The following is a 17,379-nucleotide window of genomic DNA, read 5'->3' as shown; positions in this document are numbered from 1 at the left end:
ACATTGCTCTTCAACCTGAATTCTGAGGTTATGTAAAGAGATGTCCTCATTTGAAACGTCTGCACCTGTATGACCGCAAATGTGTTTTCTGGTTGTATAAATACAATCATAAAACATAGACATGCACACAGTGCACTGCAGACTGATGAAGTGTTAAATCTGCTGTGGTGCAACGCATGTGCCAGGCAGTATTTGTTGTATTTTTATCATTTCATAATACGTCTTACACTGAACTTCTGTACAGCACGTTGTCAGTGGCTTTATTTCAACCTTTGTGCCTGAGAGTGAGAACACACAGAGAGCTTCTGAAGTAATGAAATGAATAAGCTTCTGACATCTATGAGCTTTTATTTTCAGTACTGATGAAATGGATGAAGCTCAACAGTGCCAACCAGAGACTGCTAAAGGGATGACAATCTATCAAGTCCATGCCAGATGCACGCATCCATAATCAAATTGACCTTAGTGATGAGTTAAGAGTACTTCATAAACAAACAGTGCTAAACATTACAGCCATCAACTCACTGTACACACAGACCAAACTTATTATAAAGTGTCATAGTATAAAATTAATGCTGAATCTCCTCCAGATACAAACGAAATACATTCATTTCTTATACACATACAAATTGACTCTACATGGCTAGCCAGCTAGCAAACTTGTATAAGAAAACACTTTTCGGTTATTAGAGCAGATATAGAAAAGGCCTTTGCTACCTGCTGACAGGATTTTTTAAATCATTTTAATATAGCTTATTATTATTTTCATGTCATGCTTATAATAAATGTTTGCCAAAAGTAGTCCAGAATACTGTTCACTTCAGCTGCTCCTGCAGAGTTTAACACCCCAGAATCGAGTCGTCCCACAGCTTTTCCTCCTCTGTCCTAGTGTCTGCTTTCTCTTTTGCCTTCTTCTTCTCTTTTCTGTATTTAGGTTTAATGGACTCATCCTCTTCACCCTCCCTTTGCTTAACATTAATTTCAGTCTGAATATGCAGTTCAGTCTCTTTGTTATTCTTCATCGTGATTTCTGGCTTTAATTTGTCCATAACTTGATCTCCTCTTTCCACTTTAAAGTTTTCCTTAAGGGATTTTTTTTCTTTTCGTCTCCACTTGCCATGAATTTTTGACTTTTTCCTGCTCCTCTCCTCCTCCGACTCAACAGATTGTTCTCTTCTTCTCTCCTCTGAGTCATTATCTCTTTCCCTCCTCCGGCGTTTCCTCCTCCTCTCCTCATCCCTTCCTCTCTTCACTCTCTCCCTATGTGATGTTTTAATCTGCCTCTTTTCTCTGTGCCTATATTCACTATGATCACTGTCACTTTCACTACTGCTGGAGGAGGAATACGAGGAGGAGGAGGAGTAAGATAATGAGGTAGTACAGGAGGAAGAGCTTGACCTTCTCTGCCTTCTTCTCATGGGCCAACTAGTGAGCAGTGGAGGACCTGAGTTACGAAGAACTGGAGGAGGATAGTTGTAGTTTGAGGCACGTGACGGCAAGGGTGGGCCCTGAAACGATGAACACCCCATTTCAAGTGGAGAGTAATGACCAGAGTGGGACTGATGAGGAGAAATGGAGGTAGGAAGGAGGTTGGACACAGGTTTATTTAGTTCCACCATATTCTTCCTATTTAATACTTCCCGTTCTTCATCTTCATCTTCCTTTTGCATGGTTTCCTGAGGGAGGACCTGATTACTCTTAGGAGTGATTCCACGAGCCTTCTGAACCTGAATGTAATCAGCCAGTTCATCTGCAAATGTGCTGTACAGTTTTTGCTGGGATTTGCATAGATCGATGACCTTCTTCTCCCTGAGCAAGAACACATAAACTTAAATTAGGCTGCTATTCAATCAGATAAATGGTGATGAAAAACCTACAAATTATAGCCTTAGTAAACCACAGAGGCATTCTGAGGTTCCTGCTTGAAAATGACATGCCCAAAATGAATTCATTATTTCTCCACAATTACAAACTCCCTGTAAACCAACTTGGTATCTAAATTAAGCTAACACTTGATTTGTGCCAGGTTGTCACAGGTTGCGACTCCTTTGTATATTTATAACAGTATTATTTTCATATTATTTAGTGTCATCACAAATAATTACTTCTTGCCAAAGGTAAGCTGAAGTGCAATGTAGTAAATATTACACTTTAAGAAAACAGTGACACAGTGAAAGTTGACATTGTCTTCTTAAACTTACTTTATCTGGTGTTTGTTTCCCTGCATGTGGTCCTGGTACATCTCCACAGAGTTAAATTGCATACTACACATCTGACACATCAAGGAACTGCCTGGAGAAAAAGATTAGAAAGAAGAGAGATTTAAAAAAAAAAAAATCCAACAACTTTCAACGGGCCAATAAAGATTTAGTAATTTTTTATTTAGTTATTGTTATAATAATAAATAATAACAAAACCACAGAATTATAGCTAATCAGACTATCTGAATCACATCCATACTTACTGTAATAATGCTACAAAGCCAACTTCTATTTGATTATCTCCTATTCACCCACCTGTGCTGGGATGAAATCTTCACTGCTGATGTAGATGTTTCAACTAGATTTTTCACTTTTCCCTTCAGAACTTCCTGTTTCTTTTTCCCTTTCTTGTTAATGTTTCTGTCCTGGTTTCAGGCTGCTGTGGTGATTTTTATTAAATTCCTGAAGGATTTAACGCTCTTTGTATTATCCTGTTTGCTCAAAGGCAAAAAGTTACCTTGTTCTACATTGTGTCCTAGCTGTTTGAGCAGCTCCTGTCTGGCCTGATTCCTCTGGTGTTTGCGTCCACTGTAGTGCTGCAAGGCTACATGGGGATTGGTGAAGGAGGCAGTACACAGGGCACAGTACTTGTTGGGATCCTTCAAATCAACCTCTGTGCTACATGTAGCACTGGTGACTGCTGGATCCAAATCATGCTCCACAACACCCTCTGAGGATGGTTTTTGCTGAGACTTATCAGGATCCTGTTGGAGACCTGATGAAGCATGCACTTCTGTAGACTTCTCTATAAATGTAATGACACATGGTCAATTTCAACAGAACTGACAGTGAAATCATAATGTCAACATATCTTCCTCACTGTGTGTAAATATCAAAATCTACATCAAGAAAATGCATTTTGCATCACAGAGCTCAAACTTGCCTGATAGGTGAAGACTTTGTTTACGAAGATTTTTTGTATGGACTTTGCCTTCATAGTGTGATCTTGCTACCACAGGTGAGCTAAATACCATGTTGCAAAGTTCACAGAAATGATCTTTATCATTGCTCATCGTCTGCTGCAAAAAACAAACAAAAACTATTAACTACTTATTTTATGAATACAAGATTGCTTTCATATACCCCTCATATTCTTTTGAGAGGGATATTATTAAAGCACTAATACTGTAGCTCTGATATTCTTCACTATTGGATGCTTACATTAGTTTGTCCTCACTCAGTTCTCATGATTACAGACAAGAGACTCCATCTGACAGAAAAAGAAAACTTGGCCACTAACCTGGGCGCCTGTTGACTTTTCTTCTTTTTTGGTCTGCAGGTACAGCTTGAGTTTCTGAGCGTGTTTCTTTCCCTGCAGTTGGACAACATGTGAGACATTATTAAAAAATATTTTACTTATGGCAGGTCTAATTAAAGTTGTACTACGGTGCTATGATTTGTGCCTGGAGGATAAAACACACCTCATAGTGAGACAGCCGCTGTGACTTAAACAGCAGCACAGCCTCACACACATGGCAGTAACTGTCTGTAAGGAGACACTTCAGTAGCGCCTCTTCAGCTTTGTTTCCTGTGTGACAGAATACATGAAAACTTATTTAAACATGAAGCACAAACGAAACACTATTAAATTATTAAATTCACATAAGAGAAAAGTTTGTCCAATACAACTTCCATTTTCTCAGTACACAGAAAAAAAAGGCTGAATCTTTAAGAACATTTAACTTTCACACAACCTTTATTGGATCATATATTAACCTATCTAATGGTCCTTTTTCAAAACAATTTGTTAATTTACACAATATGTTTTGCCTTAGTGTGGCAAATCTCATTCAACATTTACAATGATTTTAATATGACCTGCTAATTCTACAAAGGTCTACACAACTGGGGAGTTGTGAATATAACCGCTTAAATACATATTTCTATTAAAACGTTCCCCTTATGGAAAAGTTTATTTATCATTTATGAGGGAAAAGTAAGATATACTTTTATTTTTTTAATCTTCTAAAACTATTTCCGCTCAACACACACTTCCTAAAGTAGCATGCAACACACATGTTGACACATACTGCATATTATATTGCTAGCCCATAACAAATTGTGACTTGATTTCTTCCATTCTGCAGATTCTGGGCGAGATGCAATAGCTGATTCACTAGTGGTGCATTCAGTGCCGATTAACTAAAAGTAGAAAAAAAAATGTGACAACTTAAATGCCCACATATAAAACAAAAAAAGTTAAACTAATTCCTAAATAAATAAAAAATAGATGACAAATTACCCTTTTGTTGCAATACCTGTTTAGTGATTTACTTTTAAAAAGTACAGTTTAGTGATGACACTCACGCAGGTGGATTAAATATTACGTTTTACAAGCAAAGAAATAACTTATCTGCTCAGATATTTTGATAAAGTGTGGCCCAGAAACAACATTAAACCACACTGAATGAGCATGTTTCTGTGTTATTTCAACAACCTAACTGTTCAGCCAAAGTCTTGTATTGCTCATATTTTCAAAACTTTGAAGGACATTTTGCAACACAGAAATATGAAATTTATTAAAGTGAAATCAACGAGTACAGTGCTGATACCAGTAAATAACAATGTTTAGGCAAGATTATTGATGTTGTAGGCTGTACTGAACTAATCATAGGACATGATGACTGGTGGAGACTGAATTTCTGTTAGAAGAACTAAAATTGTTAACTACTTTACTTCAGTAGTTTTTTTTTAATTAAAAAAAATAACTTATTTAAAATATCTGTGTTTGTCTCAAATGTAAACACATGCTCTTGCAGAGGTGCTTATCATGAAAAATTTTCCTAATTGAAATTACAGGACAATCTGATATACTTATAAATACTGAAAATTACTATGAAACAGAAAATAAGGCAATCAAAGGTGATGAGGGTTTACTTTTAAGGTGCTGAGTATCAACACTGGCATCCTACATGAAGTGCTGTGAAGCACATATAAAGGACCTCAGGACAATTAAACACTAAAAGGTGTTTAAATGCAAGAAAAAAAGAGACTGAAACAAGTACTCTATATGTACTCACTCTGATGCTCCTGAAGAACTTATGTGCACTGATATATTTCAAATATTGTACTTACCAAATGACTTTCCATTTCCATTTATTATCCTTTCACCTTGAGAACACTGTTTTAGTTTACTAATGAGTTTAACCGGCACAAAAAAGGTGGATGCCAACTTAAAGTTTTAGCCTCAATGATGCTTCAGGTGCTAAGGTTTGCAGTCCTTAATATTGTTTTGTTTTTTTTAATGGCGACATTTCAGACTAAGTTTACAATTAGACTAGCTTTCCCATGTAGGATGAAATAAATTATGTCATCCACTTAACAGTTTATGGCTTCTGCTGCTAAAACCGGTTAGTCGACCAATCGGTTAGCATTAACTACCGGTATATGGAATCATATAAAGGGACTGTTTCGTTTCGTGTGGGGGTCGAACTTGCTGGTACTAGCGCTGAGACAAACAACATAAGGAAAAGTACCCTAACTGTTCATGGTTTAATCATCAAGCTGGGCCAAGGGTAAGAGGGAGATTTTCGGGGCGATAGTTTCTACTATCCTGCTCGTAGAGACCGCTATAAAATTCTGAAAGCCCCTCACGTTAAAGCAGATTAACGTTAGGCAGCCGACGTTAGCAAATTTAGCTAAGCAGCTAACGAGCTCACTAGAATAATGAGCTGGCTAGCCACATAGCAGAAAAGCTAACAAAGGCGCAGCAGGTAGGGTGCCATACGGCTGAATTTTCACATTCTGAAGACAACTCACCTTCAACCTGGGTACTATCTATTTTATTGTTTATTACTTTGTCAGCATCTGTGACAGAAGTCGCGTTAGGGATACTGGCAATGTTATTTTGAGAGTCTGACTCCGCAGTTAGCGAAGTACAGCCACTTGTGTCGTCCATCTTTTTTTTCCCTACCTGAACGTGCATGCGCAGTAGTATTGTAGTCCTGGTACAGGAAAGCTAGTTTTAATAATTTACATCCTCCGTATTTTTTCGTCTTGTGTATTTTAAAGACTTGTTTTCATGAAAATCCTTTAACGAATAATCAGAAACGGCAATGGGAAAATCTCTCTGTTATGTTCAAATGATTTACTTCTTCTATCGAAATATCTAAAATCACGGCTCTGCGCATGCACAGCAGGACCCGGATCCTCAGTATGTAAATGGAACTGATTCATATTTATGTATTTTCTACTTTTTTATCATCTAAGAAGTCAGTGTTTTCTCTCTATGCCTTATATTCATATCATTAGCTGCACCAAAAATGAAGAAAAAAACAAGTTAATATCAAAATAGATATTTTATTCTGGGACATCAATTTCACATCGAAAAAAACAAGACAAATTTACTGACAAACATTACAAACAGCAAGGCCAGATGATCACAAAATCACGTCAAGGCAGAAATACAAAGGAAGTGGGTTACTATAGAAAAGCCGTCTCTGGAAAGATGTCACTTTCTCTTCTGAAGCTCTCTGGCTAAGGCATCCAGCTGTGGAAAGAATTTAGTGTGGCATTAGACTAATACACGGAAATCAATACAGGCTACACACAGATATGCACACTATGGCTGGATAAGCACAACTTCACTAATACGTGTATGTCAGTCAAGAATTTTCAGTCAATGTCAGTCAGATTTCAGAGTAGACAAAATCTCATGATCATATGATCATAAGAAATATACTGATGGCAAGACATTGTGATTCAAGTACCATTAAACATGTTACTGTTCATCTCTGCTTTTCTCACTTACAAGAATGTTTCTCAGGATACTCCTCCTCTGGGGTCTCAGGTAGCTGCATTCCCCTGCTTCACACAGCTTAATCTCCTCTGAAATCTAAGAAGCAAAACGGATTGAGGTTAAGGGATAAAGGGTATCTTCATTCTCAACAGAAACTGCTCAGTGATTGGTTAAATTATTCACACAAACACTTGTCCCAACCTCTGATGTGCCAAAGGAGTCCAGCTCCCTTTTTCCTCCAGGATACCAACCATGGGACCAGTGCTGGGCAAAGGACAGCTGAGCCCCCACACAGAGAAGCAGCCCCAAGAGCAAAGCCAGTCGAGACACACACATGATATTCCCACCTAGAAGAATGGACATAGAGTTAGTTTGAAAAATATTTGAAGAACACATTCTTTATTGAGAATTTCCTGCAATAAAAGCTAAAAAGAAAAGTGTTGTTAGCTGCAATAAAGTTAATTTTAAGATCTGAGTTAAACTATTTCAGTGCAAACTTGCTATATTATTATGGATGCTGGCTATCATTTCAGGCGAACATCCAAATTTTTCACTGCATTTGGAAAACTTTTACATAACATCACTTTAAGCCAGGGGTGTCAAACGTAAGACCTGCAGGCCAGAATCGGCCCTGCAAAGACTCCAAATGTATGTCTTCCTCCAATCGAAGGAAGACATACATTTTTGAACCTTTTACTGCATTTTCACAAATTTTACAGCTTTCCCCACTCATAAAGAAAAATGAGTTTGACATCCCTGCTTTAGGCACTTCTATCATTTACTCAATTTTGAGTACAATATTCTAATTGTCCTTTGTCATTCTCAAAGTAAATATTGAAAGTATCAGATCTTGAATCGAATAATAGTTTTAGATAAACTACTAAAACTGGGCAGAAATGTAATCATTTGTCCTTACCTTAGTCTTAGCTTTCACAGCTTTATCAGTCCAAGTTTCCCTCAGTGTACCTGCAGGGGTTCACTTCAAAATGTTCTTTTCCTTTGGTGGATTTAGTGCTAAAATCAGCTTGCGGTACAAACGAGGTGTTTTACTGAAGAGATTCTCTGCTCCCTCTTTCTTCCCCTCAATATATAGACCAATCCCCCTCACACATCATTGTCTTCCTTATTCTTCCCCACCCATCTTTGACCCCTTTGACTCCCTCTTCTTCTAAGGGGTCAAATGAATCATCCATGGGGACGAGACATACATGCGGTCCGACCAATTCCCATTATCACCTGTAAACAGCACTGACACCCATCTATACCACCAATATCCTCTTCTACACTATGTCAATTTAAATAAGACATTCAAGTCGTTATTAGTGAGATCCATCATCATTCTGTCACAGTCAGTGCTCATTGAGGATAAACCTTATACACGGTCAGCTTGCTTTCATTACTGGCTCTCAACAGGCAGGGCCTTTTAAGTAAGAATGCCTAGACATACAATGACTGAAGCTTCAATTTCCTACTTTTTACACCGGTATTGACCACAATGAACCACCACACGTTTTCTCTCTGACCCTGCTGACACCTCAGGGGGATCTGATAGGAAGAGGAACAAATACACTGGATTCCTGACCAGTCCACTGGTGACATTATTGTTAATTAGAGGAGAAAAGGTATTTATGTTTCAGTTCACACCCAGGAAGTGACTGCATATGTTGCTACAGATGTAACATAACTCATTAGACATAATCAGTCAGTGGTAGATGCTACAACAGTCCAAGCTGACCATTAATAAAATCAGTACATTTTGATGTAAAAATTTAACCTTAATGGCCAATTCGTTTTCCCATTGCCTTATTCATCAAATACTATAATTTACTTAGAGGGCTAAGTTTGGTCATTATTAATGTATTCTTTTTTTCCTACGAAGCAGAAATGAAAGCATTTTCACTAAAGGTATTTCCTTTACATATTTGTGTGTATTATTGTAGGGTTCTTGCAATATGAGGCAACTGATATGAGGTGGCTGATGTGATTTGGCGCTATATAAATAAAATTGAATCGAATCTCATGTTGCCGCGTAAGTGAAACTAGCCCAGTTTAAAAATGGATATCTGCAGATTAGGCTCGACAGTGAAAGGTTTGTTGCTAAACATCCAGTTCTTTCAGTAGGTGTTGCAGACTTTGTGTTAACATTTTGACTTAAAGCTGCCTCTTAAATCACAGCATTTTTCAGCTCTTGATATAAAATTAGGAATTTCTTGTCAGTGTGAATAAAAATAAACACTGTACCCATCACACCGAGTAATATTAGGGTTAAGGGTTAACTCAGTACTAACACTACCAAAAATAGTCGCTTTCCATTCTTTATACCTTTCAATACTTCAACAACACCAGTGAATGAATGGTGCAAAGGGTTCGATATTGACTGGAAATCTTTCAAGAGCAGGAGTGCCTGATCCTTAAGGTAACCACAACCCATAGTCAATTATTTGGCACCACAGCACCAGCATTAGTTATTGAGAGGTGAGCTGTACATGTGCGTCAGATCATCGTGACTTTAAAGAAGCAGAGAAAACGTGGACGCACAAATTGTACTTAGAGATGGGATGTATGCTGACAAGAGGTTAAAATCTCAAGCACTTTATTAGGTTTGAACAGTATCTTGCTTAGAAAGGCCATTTGGCATTATATAATTATATATAATTTTATCATATATAATTATATATACATATATTCAAATGTTGAATAACAAAAAAAACACAAGAAACAAACTTAGGCAAAATAAAAAATAGGATTCGCTTAAGACAATCATACCAAATTAAAAAATGGCCAAAACACATCTGTAATACATTTGAAAATGGTCCCGATACAGTTCAATATACATCTTTAAAAAAAAAATTACAGGAGGGAATAGAAAATAAAATAAGCAAGGCAGCAGACAGGAATGAATTATAAATAACCTTACATTATGTACAAAAGGGGAGAGGGTGTTGACCACTGGGAGGAATGGTTCAAGAGGGAAAGTGAAGGATAGAAAGGAAGCAACAAGTGAGCGGAGATGAATAGGAGACAAAGAGAAGGTGATGAGAAGAGAAAAGTTGGGCAACAGTTTTCTGCTGTCTCCCTTTCTAGAAATGGAGACCGTGGATTGAGTTTCATAAGGGCATTCAAAACGCTCCAGTGGGGGAAAACTCCTGGAATAAAGGGATAAAACAAGGGTAACTGGTTTCCCTTGGTGGTAAAGGATGCAAATCCTATTTCTGTGTTTTAGTCCTACATTCGGGGTACCAACACTTGATTACTAGTCATGGATCCCACGTTCAGCTGATATGGAATGAAATTAAAATACTATGCATTTGAAAAAAAATAAAATAAAGGTGTCAATGTTAGTTTGATGTACACAAGCAAGAAATCCACAAATATACAACTACAGGGAATGTGAAAGAATAACTGACCCACACTTGGTTCTGGCTCCCTCAATTTGTCACACAAAAAGGATTTGTCATTGGTCAACAGGTGAAACATGAGGAAATGCATGCGAGTTAAGAAAACTCCAGGGATGATTCATTTGTTTTGAAAACCTACCCGTGAGGCACTTCATCAGTTCACTTATAATAACAAAATTAACAAAATATTGGGTCTCACAGTTTGGCACAGTGTCATGTTTTGTGGTCAAATTGCAGTGAGACATGATCACATGATTGAAACGTGCACAACAAAACCCCTGTAATTTAAGAACAGACAGTAACGCTAAGCATCCCCTCTTCTATAACCTGATGAAACACCCAGTGTCAATGTAAATAAATGAAAAACATAATGGAACCTAACCAATCGTGTTAGCACTTGTGATGCTTTGGAACAAAAAGACCTGAAATGAAGAACATGACCCACTCACAGCCAACAGTGATTTGAGTGACTGGTCAGCTTAGCTGTCCGCTACTTTTAAGTAATCAGCCTAGGGCTTTGAGACCTGAAAACCCTTCAACAGATCAAACACAGTATAGTCACCATATTGTAAAAATCAAGGCCATATCTTTTTGACCTTAGCTCTCATTTGGTTCTGTACTTTTTAAGGGCTTTACATTTGGTGCAAAGAGTGCATGAGTGGTCAAACAATCAACATTGATGTGATCACCCCTTCTCAAAATTTATTATTTTTGAAAACGATATAGCCACTATCAGTTTGACACACTTGATTGTGCTCCTTCTTTTAATAAAATAAATTAAATAAAGGAGTGCTAATGTAATGTAGATTATACACAAGTATGGGTCTGTTTACAGTTAAAAGCTACAATAAGAAACACCAAACTAGCTGGAAAATTCCAAAAGAAGGAGAAAAAAAAAAGATTTAATTTTTTATTAGTCTTTTAAAATCCAGCTGCGGGATCATATCTGAATACCCTGACTTTGGTGGAAGCCAGTACCACTTGAAAGTGACACAGCTGCAGAGATAAACTCAAGTTGAATATGTTCAATTTGTAAATTTAAACATCCTGGCATCAGTCATTTCCTGAGCGGACTGACCTAAAACCCTGCGGTTAACAGACATCATTTATCTTTTATTACAATCAAAAAAGGGCATGGCCTCAATGTTGACCTTGGATGAAATAAAAACACTGTAGTTCAAGTCTGAGCGCCATCCTACGACATTCATTTAAAAAAGCATTGCATGGCACATTTCCTCTTTTAAAGTAACAACAAATCCATTTTTGAGCGAAATTGTTAGCAACAGCATTCGAATAAAAGAAAACATTCCTCAGTTATCAATATTCATGATGGGAATTAAAAAGGCATCGCTCTGAAGGAGTGACAGCGCAGTCTCGTGACCCGACACCAAGCATTTAAAAAAGAAAAGGAAGACAAAAAGAGAGTAAATCCCAGCAGGCTCAAAGGAAAACTATAAACCCAGACAGAAAGGAAATACAGTCTACAAAATTATAAAAAAATACTGAAGTGCTTATGTAAACAAAACAAATGCTGGGTATTGTTGATTTGTATGATGCAATAATGAGTTACTGTTTATGATCATCGACATTACTGCTGATACTGTAACAGACCCTAGAACATCATATAAGCCTTAATAAAACTACATGTCTTGAGTGTACGGGGCATATAAAATCTCAATGTTTTAATTAGTGATCCTTGGATAGCTCAAAAGTTTTGCTGTTCTGAACGTCTAAAGATGAAAGTCTCCAGACTCCAGAGCTACATACCCGACTAAGTGAAGGACTTTGGCACTTTGCAGACACGAGAAAGCGATGTGGAACCACGCCACAGCGCTCTCTGCCAGCTTGTGCTCCAGTTCAAACACACACAGACGCTCAAAGAATAATTAGCGGCTCCTGGTATTTAGGGTGTACGTTTACACGTATTAAAACCTGAGACTATGAGCTACATCAGAGATTCCGATCTCCAGTAATGAGCTACCTCTGAACCCCTGAAACCTAACGGAGAGAAACTAACTGGCTTGGAAAGCTGTTTTTTTTTTCTTTTTCTTTTGCCAAATAGAGGCAACCAACCCAATGTAGAGAAAAACTGCTTGTGTGAATGTCTGAGGAGTGAAAAACAGTTCAGGGTCTGTGGGTGAATGTAGAAACTTCTGCTACCACACAAAGTTGCTACAGTGTGGCTCGGGCAAAGTTTAAAATGTTTTAGGTCTCTGTCCCCAAGGTGTTTACAAAAAATAAAAAAAAACTGGTTGTTGTACATTAGCCACCAAAGCATTAGATTTATAGTCATATATATTTATATATTTATACCAATAAAATACATTACAGGTGCCACCCTAAAATGCAGCCAAACTCAAAACTGTGTCTAAAACCATAATAATAAAATGCAACACAGTTAAGTATATATACATATTGGGGAGGGGGGGTGAAGATGGAAAGCAAAATAGGGGTGAAGGGCTGTATTAACATCATTACAAAATATTCAAGAAGGCATCTCAGTTATTTTCTCTGTCCAGCTGCACTGCCCTGTTCTGTCCTTTGGGAGGAGACCTCTTTTCCCTTTTCCTCCGGGCAGTTCAATCCCATCCACAGATCAAGCTGTGATGAGTTTTTTGTTGTTGTTGTTGTTTTTTCAAAGATCCATCAGATGGGGATACGCAGCTCTCTGCATGGCAACATACTGAATGTGTGTGCTCTGGAGCGTGTATATGCTTTTATGAAGTGCATGTGGATATCTATTCATCCATCCATCCATCCATCCATCAATGGCAGGTCCCTACTTGAAGTTGGCATAGTCAGAAAAAGCATCAATGTATTCTTGAACCACTTTGTAGCAGAACTCGTACTGCTCCTGCAAAGGGGAGAGAGAAAAAAAAACAGCTACATCAGCTGGAGCTATCAATCTGTGACAGTTCAGTCACTGAAGTCATCGAGCCCACAATCTGAGAGGCACTGTGCACTCTTTGGCTAGCAGCTTGTCAATCAACCTGCTTTATCTCCCTTTTTAACTCTTGAAAATACTGACTTAGTTTTTACAGATGTCACAGAGCAAGAGAGCCAAGGGTCCCTTTTCTCATAGACCTCTACAGGACAACGGAGGCACTGGTCAATAGAAAGAATGTGGGTTTAATACTCTTCCACATTAGCTTCAGTTTTCAGACCCAGAAGCTACATACGCCCCTTTTCTACTAGGAACTGCAGTATTACCCACTCAGCTCGACTCGGCTCAGTTTTTAGGGTTTAAGCGTCTACAGCCAGCTGAGTCTGAACATTTGAAACACCTAAACAAGATCAACAAGAGCATCTTTCAAGGAAGTCAGTGTGATGAAAGCAAACTCTCCTCGTCAAAGACAAACTTGCTGCATAATGGGGCATTATAATAAATGAAAAGTCAAAGTTCAAGTGTAATAAGTCCTTACCAGTGTCTGCACCATGTGGGGTCTCTGCAGTCTGAGGCTCTTCACTGTCTGGAAGACATCCAGGATCCCTTCTGCTTTCACCCGCTCAAGAACTGTACTCAATGCACAGAAAGTCCCCGTCCGGCCAGCACCAGCACTGTAAACACAAACACAGCCAAAAATGCAAACCTCAGTATGCACGCTGGAGTCCGAGCCTGCAGAAATAACACGTGCAAATAACATTTGTTTTGAGCGTACTTGCTAGAAACAAAAAAAAGGGTAGGAACAGATCTGGGAGCAGTTAAAATGTCATAAGGAAGAAGAGAACAATTAGTCTGAGCTGTTTTTTTCCTGTGGTTTGTTTAGAGGAACAGTTTCCCAGCACCTACAATTGCAGGGCAGTTTAGAAGTGTACAACAGAAAAAAATGTAATTATATTAATGTTACGCATTTATCTCCCTAAATTTTGTTAGACTGGCACATACAAATTCAAAGGTTAGGGGTTTGTGTGTGTCTGTATTTTCTTACCTGCAGTGCACAGTGATTGGGTGGTTGCCAGATTGCTGCTGTTGTCTCTGCACTGCAGCAATTAAGTTGATCATGCCTTTACCATCAGTGGGGATGCCCACCTCTGGCCAGCCATGGAAATGGAATTGACGCACTACTCGAGTCTTGTTCTCCTGGAAAGATGGATGATAAAACAGATAATAAACAGATAATGTGTTTGTTCCATGTTGGAACTTCTCGGTTGTTTTATAGTATTTCATCATTTCATTGAGCCCTTTATTACCCTGGTGTTGGTGACCAAGAGGTCACGCACTGTGTAACTCTCGTTCTCTTCCTCTCTTTTAAGCTCAATTGTGATGTCTCCATGGGTCACTGCTGAATCACTGGGCCAATACTGAGCACATTTCTCCTATAGGACACAGGACATGGAAAAAAGTCAAATAAAGGTTGATGACATGTTAGAAGTCATAAAATACCAAGCAGATTTAAAATGTCAGACACATCTGAAATATATGCAAATTTTTATATTGTATATGTAGTACTTTAGTACTGCATCCATCTACTTGGAACACAGAGAGAACCTTTATTACACATTAATTACAAAAACTAAGGAAAAAAATGAAACTGAACTGGTATCGGTGGAATCTTTATTTCTAATTCTGGCCTTTAAAAAGGGATTTACCGTTACTGTTGAGCTTTCCAAAAAAAAAGTTGCTTTTACTTGCTGGGAATAATTTATAGTGCAGTTAATAAAGATTCATGATAAAAACATGTCCACTGGCAAAATAACAGTTCTGCACATGCACTGCAATTTGTACAATGCAAGCCAGATGCACACATGCAGAAACACACCGTTTCACTTCACAATTCACCCCAGAATGTTCCGGTTTAAGATGTTTCTAATATCAAAGTAGTACAGTTATAGGTATCACTGAATTGAACAGTACGTGTAAGATTTTATTTCCCAACAAATCGAGCGTTTACTGGAGATAAAACAGTTGACTGAAGTTGCCAGCCTGTCATATCTAATGTAATTAAAAGTGACCAGTGATAAGAGGGTCATTTCCTCACTTCCTATTCGCCACTGAACTGTCAAAATCCAGTTGATTCACAGTAGAAGAAATGATCTTTGAAAACAGAGACACCAGTGAGAGCGTGCACTCAAACTCTCGCACTCTCAGTTGCTGCTTTTTTAGCTTGCTGTGTAGTTTTGTGTTGTTTGTGCATAAGGCTTTATAATTCAGATAAAACTGAGGTTATTGTACTCGGCCCTGAAAATCTTAGAAATATGGTATCTAAGCAGATTCTTACTCTGGATGGCATTACCTTGGCCTCCAGTAACACTGTGAGGAACCTTGGAGTCATTTTTGACCAGGACATGTCCTTCAACGCACATATTAAACAAATATGTAAGACTGCTTTCTTCCATTTGCGCAACATCTCTAAAGTTAGAAATATCCTGTCTCAGAGTGACGCTGAAAAATTAGTTCATGCATTTATTACTTCCAGGCTGGACTACTGTAATTCATTATTATCAGGATGTCCAAAAAACTCACTGACTAGCCTTCTAGCCTTCAGTTAATCCAAAATGCTGCAGCAAGAGTACTGACAGGGACTAGAATAAGAGAGCATATTTCTCCTGTTTTGGCTTCCCTTCATTGGCTTCCTGTTAAATCCAGAATTGAATTCAAAATCCTGCTCCTCACATACAAGGTCTTAAATAATCAGGCCCCATCTTATCTTAATGACCTTGTAGTACCATATCACCCTATTAGAGCACTTCGCTCTCGCACTGCAGGCCTACTTGTTGTTCCTAGAGTATTTAAAAGTAGAATGGGAGGGAGAGCCTTCAGTTTTCAGGCCCCTCTTCTGTGGAACCAGCTTCCAGTTTGGATTCGGGAGACAGAAACTATCTCTACTTTTAAGATTAGGCTTAAAACTTTCCTTTTTGCTGAAGCACATAGTTAGGGCTGGACCAGGTGACCCTGAATCCTCCCTTAGTTATGCTGCAATAGACGTAGGCTGCCGGGGATTCCCATGATGCATTGAGTTTTTCCTTTCCAGTCACCTTTCTCACTCACTATGTATTAATAGACCTCTCTGCATTGAATCATATCTGTTATTAACCTCTGTCTCTCTTCCACAGCATGTCTTTTATCCTGTCTTCCTTCTCTCACCCCAACCAGTCGCAGCAGATGGCCGCCCCTCCCTGAGCCTGGTTCTGCCGGAGGTTTCTTCCTGTTAAAAGGGAGTTTTTCCTTCCCACTGTCGCCAAAGTGCTGCTCATAGGGGGTCATATGCTGTATGTCTCTGTATCTATGAAGCGCCTTGAGGCGACTTTTGTTGTGATTTGGCGCTATATAAATAAAATTGAATTGAATTGAATATTGTGAGAGAGACAGTCAACAGCAGTATGTGTGTGACATAATATTTGCTAGTGGCTCACAAGAGAAATGTGACGCCACAAGTAATACATTATACAAGACTGGTAGCATCCAGTTGGAATCAGTCCCGATATCAATATTCTATCTTTACCAGTTACTGATTCGGTATCTAATACCAGATCAATAACTGCAAACACACACACAGACACACACAGAGACCTGGCCTCTCTCCTCCAGCTCAGTGAGCATGACTATGGAGCAGCTTCTCCACTCCCAGATCATCCTCCAGAAGTCCTCTATAGTGTGTTGCAGGGGCCCCTGGCTCGCCATATAAGCATCCTTCTGACGATAGCCCTGTTACCACAAGGAGGAAAGAGACAGGAGTGATGTCCACGGAGAAAAAGTTCAATGATGCAAAAAAAGAGAGAGAACGAGAGCGGGGGAAAAAAGGTAGATGTAAAAAAACCGATCGATTGCACGCATTAATGAAATGAAATGCTCCACTCTAATCTGGACACTGTTACACTCACATCAATGAAGGAAGCATTGACATAGTCGGTGTTCTCCTCTCCTCGTTTGACTGGAATGATCACTCTGTTGAACTCGTCTGTTAGAATCAAGGAGAAGCATTTCTCTTGATTAATGGAAAAAGCTTTAAGCGTTTGCACAGGAGCATATGCATTAATAAAT

The 17,379-nt window shown here is 38.6% G+C and overlaps 3 protein-coding genes across 3 annotated transcripts in view; all 3 read right to left on the bottom strand.

Moving 5' to 3' along the window:
* Positions 1-234: 234 nt before the first annotated feature.
* On the bottom strand, positions 235-6,354 carry zmat1 (zinc finger matrin-type 1). The gene is made up of 7 exons (XM_084927818.1): positions 6,021-6,354; positions 3,683-3,789; positions 3,502-3,573; positions 3,145-3,280; positions 2,719-3,006; positions 2,202-2,292; positions 235-1,809 (listed from the first exon to the last, which is right to left on the bottom strand). Exons 1-7 carry the CDS (start codon positions 6,184-6,186, stop codon positions 840-842), a joined length of 1,830 nt encoding a protein of 609 aa, XP_084783944.1. The 5' UTR covers positions 6,187-6,354; the 3' UTR covers positions 235-839.
* A 190-nt stretch (positions 6,355-6,544) lies between these two features.
* On the bottom strand, positions 6,545-9,477 carry gnrh2 (gonadotropin-releasing hormone 2). Its single transcript, XM_084927821.1, has 3 exons — positions 7,201-9,477; positions 7,012-7,095; positions 6,545-6,750 (listed from the first exon to the last, which is right to left on the bottom strand). The coding sequence occupies exons 1-3, from the start codon at positions 7,393-7,395 to the stop codon at positions 6,712-6,714; spliced, it is 318 nt and encodes a 105-aa protein (XP_084783947.1). The 5' UTR covers positions 7,396-9,477; the 3' UTR covers positions 6,545-6,711.
* An 83-nt stretch (positions 9,478-9,560) lies between these two features.
* ptpra (protein tyrosine phosphatase receptor type A) overlaps positions 9,561-17,379 on the bottom strand; it is a 33,924-nt gene continuing 26,105 nt past the window's right edge. Inside the window, exons 17-22 of the mRNA XM_084927817.1 lie at positions 17,220-17,296; positions 16,909-17,043; positions 14,589-14,714; positions 14,327-14,478; positions 13,820-13,955; positions 9,561-13,251 (exon numbers count right to left, since the gene is read on the bottom strand). Of these exons, the coding sequence (XP_084783943.1) occupies positions 13,177-13,251; positions 13,820-13,955; positions 14,327-14,478; positions 14,589-14,714; positions 16,909-17,043; positions 17,220-17,296 (701 nt within the window). The 3' untranslated portion in view covers positions 9,561-13,176. The remainder of the gene's footprint in view (positions 13,252-13,819; positions 13,956-14,326; positions 14,479-14,588; positions 14,715-16,908; positions 17,044-17,219; positions 17,297-17,379) is intronic.

This window comes from Perissodus microlepis, chromosome 5, assembly GCF_051167445.1.
Source record: "Perissodus microlepis isolate ML-2025 ecotype Zambia chromosome 5, ASM5116744v1, whole genome shotgun sequence".
NCBI classification, from domain to species: Eukaryota; Metazoa; Chordata; class Actinopteri; order Cichliformes; family Cichlidae; genus Perissodus; species Perissodus microlepis.
The sequence above is the reverse complement of the archived record's forward strand: the minus strand, read 5'-3'. Positions and strand labels throughout refer to the sequence as shown.

Excerpts from the sequence above, each read along its gene's own strand:
- zmat1 (XM_084927818.1), bottom strand. The coding sequence starts at position 6,186 with ATGCACGTTCAGGTAGGGAAAAAAAAGATGGACGACACAAGTGGCTGT. Across the intron at positions 3,574-3,682 it reads AGCGGCTGTCTCACTATGAG|GGAAAGAAACACGCTCAGAA; the intron begins GTGTGTTTTATC and ends GTCCAACTGCAG. Across the intron at positions 2,293-2,718 it reads AGGACACAATGTAGAACAAG|GCAGTTCCTTGATGTGTCAG; the intron begins GTAACTTTTTGC and ends CTTTTTCTCCAG.
- gnrh2 (XM_084927821.1), bottom strand. The coding sequence starts at position 7,395 with ATGTGTTCTTCAAATATTTTTCAAACTAACTCTATGTCCATTCTTCTA. Across the intron at positions 7,096-7,200 it reads ACTCCTTTGGCACATCAGAG|ATTTCAGAGGAGATTAAGCT; the intron begins GTTGGGACAAGT and ends TTTGCTTCTTAG. Across the intron at positions 6,751-7,011 it reads GTATCCTGAGAAACATTCTT|CTGGATGCCTTAGCCAGAGA; the intron begins GTAAGTGAGAAA and ends TTCTTTCCACAG.